The sequence below is a fragment of the Pundamilia nyererei genome, unplaced genomic scaffold (assembly GCF_000239375.1).
Source record: "Pundamilia nyererei isolate P.nyererei 1_Seehausen unplaced genomic scaffold, PunNye1.0 scaffold00034, whole genome shotgun sequence".
NCBI classification, from domain to species: Eukaryota; Metazoa; Chordata; class Actinopteri; order Cichliformes; family Cichlidae; genus Pundamilia; species Pundamilia nyererei.
The window spans coordinates 858,728-870,136 of record NW_005187435.1 but is presented as its reverse complement, the minus strand read 5'-3'; the positions used below and the strand labels follow the sequence as shown (position 1 = coordinate 870,136).

The following is an 11,409-nucleotide window of genomic DNA, read 5'->3' as shown; positions in this document are numbered from 1 at the left end:
CACTGATGCTTTGATCCAAGTCTGCAAGGAAAGCCCAAGGACACAATCCAGATGTTGCCAGGGCTGAATACAAGTACGTGGGGGCCATGCTATAGTGAAAGTAGCCTCAGCCTGTGATATGCGAGTTAAGTGTTAGTTTAATTTTTTATCTTAACTATAGAAATTCTTAGTAGCAACAGCAGTAATGTCTGTTTAAACCTAACGTAAAGGCTTGATAAATAACATAAATAGGCTATTAGATTAAACATTTGGCTTAATTAAATTATTCTTGTTAATTTATGGTAACCTGCATTTCTTGTGGTGCAAAAACAGTTTCTCAAAATACAACTTAAACTTTAGAAGTTATAACTTTACATAAGCAATACAGCAAACTGCAACTCTGCATTATTTAGTATTCTTCTTACAGGCTCTTTAGTAACTGCAAGTAAGGTGTGTCTTGTGATCTATATGTCACGCTACTATGGCATGCATAATTTCACATCTCTATACTGTGACCAGTATAGTTACCACATCTCCATTTAGTCACACAGTTTATCAGGATTTCAAAAAACACAAAACTCCAATCTTGTAACACTTTCAAAAGTGAACCGAGTCCAAATTGTCCAAATGATGCAATCCCTGTAGCCGCTTTTCTTTACACTCATATCGCTACCATAGTCGGACAATCTGCCAACAAAAACTGAGAGTACACACTTCTTGAAAAGCTCAGTGAACGACTTGTTGCACATTTTCAGTAACCACAGTGCTGATGTGAACATTTCAAGCTTTGAACACTTTTACTGTAATAATACTTTCTCATATCTCTTGTGCCTACACAGCTGACGTATTGTAACATATCAGTATGGTGTGGTCTGTAATTTACTGTATATACTGTAAACAGGTTTTACATACTTACTTGCAACTATTAGAATAACAAAGAAAACAATTGTTTACTTTTTTTAATAATCATTAACTGACGATTATGTGATGCTACAAAATCAGCAGTCTCTATATTTTACATTTTGGTAGATTGGCAGCTTGATATGAAAAAAGCCTTAGTATGAAGAAACTAAATATCAGCATAAATGAATAGGGCCCATCTGCTTTGCAGTGAGTGTATTTTCATGCTAAGTTAGGAGATGAAACATTAACTACAGTTCTTGCTATGCGTTCAGTTTGGTTGAAGCAGTTCAAATTTCACATTGGGTGAAAAAATACAAAAGCAAAGGTTAACTTCCAAAGGCACAGCAATGGACATTAATTTCATTTCTCGTTAGTCAAAAACCTCCATTCTAGTCAGCAGAACTGTAATATTTAAAATAAAAAAATCAATTGAAAAATATTAATCTACTGCTTACAAAATGAGAAACGGACTCTTTGCATCCGAAAGTACCACATTTGTGGGAAATAAAAAAGGTAACAGAAAACAAAACCGCTGTAGACACAGCAGTTCGATTCAACACCTGTCTACTAAAAATAGAAGGTGAAAAGTACGGCATCACAGCATGGGAATGGGAGAACAGTTTTTCCTCTGCGTGCGTTCAGCAGGTATGTGCCAAAGTTTGAAATGAAAATGGGTGTAATTATGCCACATTTCACTCTGAAGTTCAAACAGATGACTACTTAGCATAATAAAACTTTCAGAGTTACACGCCAACTGTACAAAACAGGGACGACACAGAATCGATTATAATACTTGTCCCAAAGTGCTGGGCAGGTGTTGCTGAAAGGAAAACACTGCATTGCTCAACGGCTGCTTGGTTCAGTAAGCGCGAACTCCTGGTTTGCTGTCCGGTGTCTGGTTGAAGGGATTTCCTGAGGTAGAGGAGCCATCCTGTTGGTCGATGGACTGATAGGCATCTCGGTTTCGTGATACAGAAGGGAAACCTGCAGAGACAAGCCACAAGTCTTCAACATCAGATTTTAACCACATCTAATCATGGACCTTGGAGACTGGACTGTTGTTGATATACATATTTAAAGTACTGGCACCCAGAAAGCTCAAATCTTTTCCTTTATTGTTTTCCCTTTCTCCTTACACACAGATTCATGAAACGGTTATGCAGATTTGCTATCTTGAGTCAAGTGCCCAGCCATGTCTGTAGAAATATAAATGACAGTGCTTGAATCTGTTATTACCAGCATACATTAAAAATACACACTCCCTCTGATGAATGGTAGACTGAGAAAACAGCCACTTTTATTCAAAATCCTTCTTTGATGGAAGAAGAAATTCCTCCCATTTCCCCACTACTGTTTGATTAGTCATTTTGAGAAGAGTTTGGGCACGGGAACTTCACTGATGTGAGACTGAACATGAAAAATCTCTTGTCCTTCTGTCAGCAGTCAAATAATCAAGATTATTTGAAATAAATAAATAAATAAATTTACCAGAGGATATAGCTTCCTTGCTGTATTATAGGTGGGAACGTTTATGAAAGATTTTTATAAAGGGACTTCACATGAAGCATCTACAACAAACAGTCCTGACTCTGACATGGCCAGAATATCAACTATCCCCTTTGGCGTTTCAAAGACAGCACCTCTGCACAGTCCAGAGTCCAACTGCGGTGACAAACATGCACCTTTAATGCCAGTAAAACAAGAAATCTGGTTTCACTGCAGCTGTGTGGGAATATTGGCAATAGCCCAAAGATTGACCAAAGGATGGCATCACATAAATCTCAACAAAGCGTGTGCATAAAACCAGGCCATACTCACTGTCTAGTATCACATCACATCATGTTGATTTTAATTAGGCTCATTTTAGAATGTGCAGCATCATGCAGCTCTGCTTTAAATACATGCAAATACAATGCAAGAGCACAAATGAGGCATCTGGGGACTAAAAACCTGAATAAACCATATAGCTGATGCAAACTTTCAGATACATATAAACTCCTAAAATACAATAAGTAGTGTTTGCATAAGAGCAATCTCTACAAACAAACATAGCAATGCAGGCAGGTATGGGCTTACTGAAGGTGAGAACAGTCAAATTAAAAGACAGATTAAAAAAAACACAAAGAGATGGACAGCAGAACACTGACAAGATGATTGTTTAGAAATAAATACAAAAGGGGAAAAAAAATAAATCTATTTCTCTTTATCATCCTGCAGCCTGATATGGAATCTTACTTCCTGCATAGAAGGAGTTGGAAGAGGATGATTGGAGGAGAGAAACTGTAAAAAGGGAAGAGGCCAGGAATCAATAGCGGCGCCCAATAAAGGCACTGTCAGCACTGTCCGTAGTGCATCGACTGTCCACAGAGGTCTCAAAGTCTGAGAGGTCAAAAGGTTGAAGAGAAGAGAAGAGAAGAAGAAATGATCAAATTCCAACTACAACAACAAAAATCAGCCTTTACAAAAAATAAATACTAAGGTGTGACAGTAAGGTATGCCAAAGAGCAAAGGATGACATGCAAGAAAAATAATGACATTTTAAGTTGGGAACAAATATTTAAGGAGTGCACATTAATTTAATTTAGGAGCACATTAATTTAAGGGTAATGCATGGCAGGCAGTCTGCTAAGCTGCAATTTACTTAGTTATTGCTAGCAAGGCTGTTGCACTTTACATCACGGCACAGTTCTGGTACAGTTCACACATAATGGCAGCAGACTCATTGCTCAAAATTAATGATAAGTGTTTAAAAGATGAGTCTGTCATTTCAGACGTGTTATGTTTATCTAGCAACCAACCGTCAATTTTCCAGTCGTTCGTTGTATTTAGTTTCCCTGGCTGCAGAGTTTTTACTGACTTTTCAATGTCTTGAGGTGCACTGTATGAAAATGAGACTCCTAAAAACAGTCTTAAATATGCATTTGTTGGCTAAAGCTTAAAGGTCCCTGGTAGGCGTTAGGCCTAGTATTTACTGTATGATGTGGAAACTGTTCAGACTGCTATTTGGTCTGTCTACAATAGTCTTTGCATGCACACGATTAAAAATCACACTATACAAACGCAGGGATAAAAATTTATCTTATCTGTGTGTGTGTTTTTAAGCACTTGCTAAGTCTCTTTAGCAAATACGACCCTGGATAACACTGGCACAGTTTGAGATATGAAGTTATTCAAACCATTAATAAATGGCTTTTTCTAATGCCAATTTAAAACCTCAAAATGATTGCAGTTAGCCGTAAACATAAATAGGATACCAAACTCAAAGATGGAGCCTTTTCACTCTAAAAAAAATGCCCACATTTTTTTTGTAGCTTGTTGATGCCAGAGGTCAGAAGTGAATGGCCAGTGCTTCAAGCTGATAGGAAGGCAAAAGCAACTCATTACAACCAAGATGTGCAGAACAACAACAACAACAACAACAATCTTTCTATAATTTAAAATCTTTATAATCTTTATAACCTCTTTCTGCTATTTGCACATTTTTTACTGTAAATTTCTAAGTTAATTTGTAAATTTTTGTAGTAACCTGTAAATTGTAAATACTGTAAAACTTTTTTCTGTCATTTAATAGTCGGGCATTGCACAGCTACAAACATTTCACCCCATGTCATACTTTGTATGGTTGTGTGTGTGTGACAAATAAAATTTGAATTTGAAACCCTTCAAACTTGTAACATGGGCTACAGTAGCAGCAGGCACCACTCCCCTCAGCTAAGAACAGTAAAATGAGGCTACAATTTTAAACTGGACTACAGAAGACTGTAAAAAAAAGGGTGCCCTGTCTAATAAGCCTCAATTCCTACTGCACGAGAGCTGCCAAGTTACCCAGCAGGATAAGTTGGAATCTCACAAACCTCAAATCATCACAAAATAGTTTCTTGAAGATTACAATGATCTCACTGTAATGCCACGAGATCTGAATCTAAGAACGAACCTTTGGGATGTGATGGAAAAGGAACAATCTGCAACATCGTGTGATGCAGTCGTGTCAATATGGATCAATATCTTTGAAAAATGTTTCCAGAACCGTGTTGAATCTATGCCATGAAGAATTAAGGCAGGTCTGAAGACAAAATAGGGCCCAACCCATTAAAAACAAGATGTACATAAAAAAATGCTACCATCTATGGCTCACAAATGAGAAGGCACCTTTTCCTTTCAATTTTGCTTATGGCTTTTAATTACCTGCCAATCATTCACAGTGTAAACAAAATCACAGCTTATTACTTGCTGTTCTTTTTCAATGCTTTCATCTACCCATGTAAAGTACGTGCCTCACCTCTATGTGCTTTGACAGTCTGGATTTGCCTGTTTATAGGTGCTAAGCACTGGTTGGTTTAATGACCACAGTCACTTTGACTGACTGCAAAAGTGTGACGGCTCAAATGTGCAGTTTTTGCTTCATTGGATGTAAAACTTAAGTCTAATACACAAACTCAGAGTAATTCAACCACCATAAGAGGTCCATCAATCAAAATTCTGGGAGCCCCAAATACCTGAATCAACAGTTCACTCACACACACTTGATTGTCTGGTTCCCAGAGTGCTCAGTGCAGCGGGGAACCATATAAATGCCAACAACGCAATCAGGCAGCAATTAAAACTCACATAGTCTGAAACTGACATTAGCCGCTTTCATCAGTCATTACACACTCTAATGGATGTACCTGCTGTGTGAATGTGGCGGTAAAGTAAAACCACAGAGAGAGCACATTCATCAATATTCAATTATCTGCCAAGCATGCAGGAAATATCTTTTGTCAACTGCAGTTTTGGGTCGCAATGCAAGAGAAATTTCATTACTTTACCCAGCGTGACATGAAATAACATAGTATTTTGGCCTATAATACTAATATTAATAGTAATAAAATTGTGTTACACCAACAATATGTGGTTTTATTTTTCCCATTTGTGTTGTTGTTGCTCTTATTATGGATCAATCGCTAATGAATGAGTAACATTTTCCGGGATTTAAGAGTCCAGCGGACGTCACAGCTCAGTGGGATTTCTAATGGAAAAGCTCTCAGCAGAGAGAGATAAAGTCTACAAATCAATGACCACACACACTTGATCAAACATCCCTTCACTTGTTAGCGTGCTTATTAGATGTTTGCCTGCAAACAGAACGCTATACACCCAAAAGTCAGTGCCAACACAAAGAGTCTCTTTCTGTGTTCATCAGATTTGAGTCCATCTGTGTTTCTTTCCACATCACTCCTGTGCTATTTCTGTCCATGTGCTATCATGGCAGATCATACACTCGTAGGCCTGCATGGGCTTAATGTGTTTCTCCATGCAGTATAAACTGGTTGCCAGGATGACACACAAATGTAATAAACATTTCATTGAGAAAGGGTTTCTTTGACTGGCCGAGCTGCAGCTCAAATATTTCTCTGCATTTTAAGTCTTGTGACTGTAACTAATCAGTTTGACGGTGGAATCATCTGCCAGCGCTTTCGCTCAGCGTCCTGCCAGGTTGCTGCTCTCGGCAGGCTTTTCATGGCAAACGGCATAAAACAACACAAGGAAGACATCAAAGTGCCCTTGGACACATGCATTACTCCATACCTTAGAGCTTTGGTCATAAAGTGGTGGGTAGGCTCAGGTATTTTAGATACTTTCTCACTAGTTCTGAAATTATACTGGGAGATGTACCCTCTGTGTTGTGTATGTATTTCTGCTTTCATTACCTTTTCACAGCTTTCATGACAACAAAATGAAAAACTGAGGAACCTGAGCCAAAATCTTTTTAAATCTCGAAATGTTTTATGCTACTGTACGTGACCCATCTAGTCGTGCTTACCAAAGTTGATGTTGTAATCTCCTCCTCGCTCGCGGTACATTTGGTAGACAAAGAAGCAGGAAATGGGTTTGAGCAGCAGGTTGAGGATGGTCATCCCTGCGCTGAAGCGAAACAAGTCGCTCGAGGCACCGAGAGGGTAGAATATCCCGAGATGGACGATGTCGGTCAATATTGTCAAAATCATCCCTATCAGAAACTACAGGGAGCACACAAAAGAGACATGTAAAGCGACATAATTGTAACATGGAAAATGAAGTCATTTGGTTGGTGGGTGTGATATAAAAAAAAAACTAAAGTATAGCATACATGTTCTGGAAAAAGATGTTTGAGGCAAGCCATTACAAAAAGAGTAAAACAAAACAAGATCTTGTCTTATAATTTGGGACAGTCAATGTCCATATTGTTAAATGAGAAATAACTTTCCAATAAAAAAAGAATTAAATATGAGTTAAACATGCTATTAGTTAAACACTTGAAAATAAGTGAATTCACTTAAGGCACCTGAGAAAAATGCTGCCAGGACTTAACCATACTGGAAAAGATATACAGTGGGCTATATTACCTGCAGCTGATTGGGCGGGTGATTGATCCAATTTAAAATACCACTCAGTGCTAAGAAATCCTGCTTATCCATTAGTTGTGCACCAGTGTTTTTTCTTGATAGATCTTGGACATGAGTGAATATGACATTGGACTTTAATGTACACAAGGTAAAAGGCTCCCCTGTGGTTACATCCCAGCGTCTATAAGTCTAAATTAAGTTCAGTATAGTGACAGAGTCCAGTACTGTCAAACTGTCGTTTTGGTTACTGTCAAAGAATAACACAGTAGACAGCTATTTTGTTCAAGATTCATTCCTTCATTTCAAACACTCAAAGCCTGGACAAAGGTGGACTTTAAGTATAGTTTTGTTAAATCCATCAGTTAAAGTTAGTCATAGTGGGTTAGAGTCATCCACAAAGCTACATAGCCCCCTGAGATTAATATAATTTCCCATCAATTGCAGTAAAGAGTTTGTTTTAGTTAAATAAAATAAGTAACCACATCATTCAAACAGAAACTGAAAGAATCCATCCATTACAAGGACATGAAGATTTAGATGCAAATATTTTGCATCAGCATAAAACTATTTATGCAGTGAACACACAACTAAAATGCAGCAACCTCTGGGGCTGAAAAATGAAATAAGAGCTGAAGCTGAAGCACCAAAAGCTGCAGCCCCTGAGGTTGGCTTCACAGGCCAATCAGGTCCCATGCTAAAATGTCCAACGTTACAGCAGAAATGCATAAAGCATTTTGACATCTGGTGTTGTTTAGTGTTCAATCATACAAAAACACACTTGAGTAATTTTAAGCCTGTTTTGATGCAAGTCAGAATAAGCATCCCATTTAATATTACAACACTTTATGAAGGTACCCTGCTAACCAAACTAGCTAGCAATAGATGGCAACTCCTCCTCACTGCCTGCTCATGTTAATATGGTAAGATTTGACGTGAAAAAAAAAAAATGAACACAGCCAAAGCCAGAATGTGAAACTCGATCCAAAACTAAAGCCATGAAAAACCACATACCATTGTGGCCATCTTCTATATACAGTCTATGAGAAGGGCTCAGTACTTTTGTTGACCCACAGTCAGGATGAGGCGCTTAATAGTTTCCTCTGACAGACAGAAGAGCCAACTGCACAAGTTTTCCTTCTATCTGATAACGGCTCTCATTACAAGCTGTTCTTGCGTCAGAACACAATCAAAAAACAATTCTGAAGTCACACTTTTGTTTAGTTTTTTTTCCCCTTAGTCAGCTGATGTCACTAATGTACAATGGAAACACCAGTCACGGGTTCTGAGTTACGGTATGATAAGGGTTGACAATTCTGAAACTTCAAACATTTAAATTACATTTGCTTAAGGAGCCATTTTAATCTGTCTGAGGGCCTCAGCTACTGTACTGTGGTAAATTAAGGGCTCTTTTTCAAAGGGATGCTCACAGAATGCCCTAGATTCCACAGACAAATAGGTTAGCACAGATATGCAGCACTGCACCTAAAGTTGGACTACTTTATGTGTCACATGATGCTATAAGAGCGTATGAAGAAATGAAGGCAGAGACTCACCATGATCACTGCATCTATTGAGTCCCTCTGTGCAATCGCCCACACTCCAACTGCTAAAACGCTAAAGTTCGCCCATGTGAAGGCCACTGACAGCCACACCATACTCCCCCTGAAGGAAACACACAATTCATATGAGACAGATTCTTACACACCCCAGGAGAGTTACGTGCGATTTCACAGAGGGTGAGACATGTAGGTGAAAGAGTTGACCTGAATCAGGAGTATAAGCATGTGTCTGTGTGCCAAAAGAGGAGAGAAATTCCTCAGGTTTGTGGAAAAAAAAAGCCTGTGCTCATACTCACCACACTGTAAGCAGCCAGTGCACCAGTACGATGGCCTGGAATAGAGAAGGACAAAAATGTGTTTACACTGAACTGAGACCCAGAACAGCCAGTGTATAGCTAAGAATGATGAAACTCTATCACTCAAACACAAGTTAAAAACTTCAAATCATCACTGCGTGCAGCTAATCTGCAGCAATGATTTATCTTTTGATTTAGGTCTCTAAGAGGACCGGAGACATCTTTTTCAACCTCGCCAAATTGCATTTTTTTATACATATCATTTCCTTCAATTCTGTGAAACAAAGTAAAATTAACTCATTTCAAAAAACTTTAAGAGATAAATGAATGAATGACTGAACACACTAAATGAATATAAAAATGCACCATCTTGCAGAAACTGTTAGTGTCCTCCAAGCTTACTTTTAACATCACAGGTTTTATAATCCTTGAAAGAGCTGTCCAAAATTACATTTGACCCATTTTGTTCTTTGGACAGAGCACAAGGACACTTTTGTCCCTGTTCAGTTTCACGGTTAATCAAAGGCATCAGTTCATCAGTTAATGTTCATCACAGAATATAGTTTGTCTCTACTATTTTTTGATGCCTTAGTTCCCCCCAAACTCACTGCATATGAGTGTTTAAAGTGTTTGTGAAAATAAATATGTTTATATGTTTAAATAATGACCTCTGTCAAAGGACCTGCTGCCACTCAAAATTGTCCTTCAGGGACCGTATCCCCTGAACATTACCTTAAACACTTCTTACTTAATAGCAAAAAGTAGAGCAGCAGTTTACTGTGATCTGAGTCACAAGCAGAGGAAGGTCGTTGCCACACAGAGGAATTACCACTGAGGAACAGAGCTGACATTTCATTGAAAACCAGCGTTTGTTTGAGCGTACAAGCCGAGGCAATCAGAAACGCAGAAAGTAAACCTCACCTTTAGATTTATGGCAGGGATTTCCATAATTGTCTGTTTGGACAAAGCAGCTCCTCCTTGATCCGATTCGGCGTTTCAACTTGTTAAAGAGCTACATGAAAAAGTACCGCAGTTTCTCTTCTTACACAAACTTCTGTCCAAACCCCTCCTCCCGTCGGCTCAGCCTTGCAAACACAAGCCATGTGACAGCAACCTGACTCGTTCCCATGTGACTCCTGCCCCTCTCACCCCCTCACCCCTTCCCCCAACCCCTGGGGTGCGGTTGAATTGGCAAATTTGCTTAGGAAGGTTACTAACTAACTGAAGAGACCCGGAAATATGTGTGCGGCAGTCAGCCGCTTCCCTGCTTCTTGTATTACTTCCTTAAGCAGAACTTTAAATTAATGATCTAATAATAACTGGACGCAAGGAATTATATATATATCTATATATAGATATATATATAATTGAAATGATATTTCAATCGTGTTTTTAGTTTATATTCCCCGCATGGTAAATTAATATTATTGAACTTTTCTTTGTGAGTTCCTGCCACACAAACACATGAGATTCCAATTAAAGGTCCAGAATGTATTTAGTACATCTTAAGAGTAACTCAAATAAGTCAAAAGATATCAACCAGAAACTATTCTATTACACATTCTCAGGAGGATATAACTGTACCTGGATTCTCAGCACACCCCAGTTCAATTTTCCTAAGTGGCCTTTCTAAAAGTATATTAACATAAAAAAAATTCTGTGAAGTTTTCAGTGCTGACAGAAAAAAAAATACAAGATTAATATAAAAAAATATTATATTATATAAAAAATAGTAACATTTTATTTAAGAGTTATTATTATTCTGTCAACTAAATTTAAAGTGTGGTGATGGAGGTTGACTACCCAAGCACCCTGGGCTCCAAAAACTAGTGAAGCTCTCTGATGCCTCTTTCATCCCTTATAAATGAGGCAAAGTGGCTTAGTCCACCCACTCTTGCAGATGCATTCACAGCACAGCTAATTTATTGTATTTTAGTAACTGCTAATCCACATCCCGAACCATGTCTCTACCCAAGTAAGGATAGAAACAAAGGTCAATGGAGGACAGCTATCAAGTTAAAATGGTTTAGCTATCAGTGGTTGCTAAAGACAGAGAGCCATTGTCAGATGTGACACACTATTAAGTTTACTCAGCACGACTAAACAACATGAAATTTCAGATACAGCCAGAGAGAGTGAACCAGCAGCCTCTCCAAAGAGGAACTCAGTAAGTTTATTTCAGTCACTTGTATTTAAAGCAGTTTCAACAGAACATCAACAATGCCAACGTCAAGCAGCATTAAGCTTTATTGTAGGTTGGACCAGCTGTGTCGTAATCAATGCGCATTTTGAGGAAGCCTGTGTGTT

At 38.4% G+C, this 11,409-nt stretch overlaps 1 protein-coding gene across 1 annotated transcript; it reads right to left on the bottom strand.

Annotated features, from left to right (window-relative positions):
• Positions 1-923: 923 nt before the first annotated feature.
• Positions 924-10,251, bottom strand: agtrap (angiotensin II receptor-associated protein). Its single transcript, XM_005729663.1, has 5 exons — positions 10,024-10,251; positions 9,103-9,137; positions 8,801-8,909; positions 6,686-6,881; positions 924-1,866 (listed from the first exon to the last, which is right to left on the bottom strand). Exons 1-5 carry the CDS (start codon positions 10,048-10,050, stop codon positions 1,742-1,744), a joined length of 492 nt encoding a protein of 163 aa, XP_005729720.1. The 5' UTR covers positions 10,051-10,251; the 3' UTR covers positions 924-1,741.
• Positions 10,252-11,409: the final 1,158 nt, after the last annotated feature.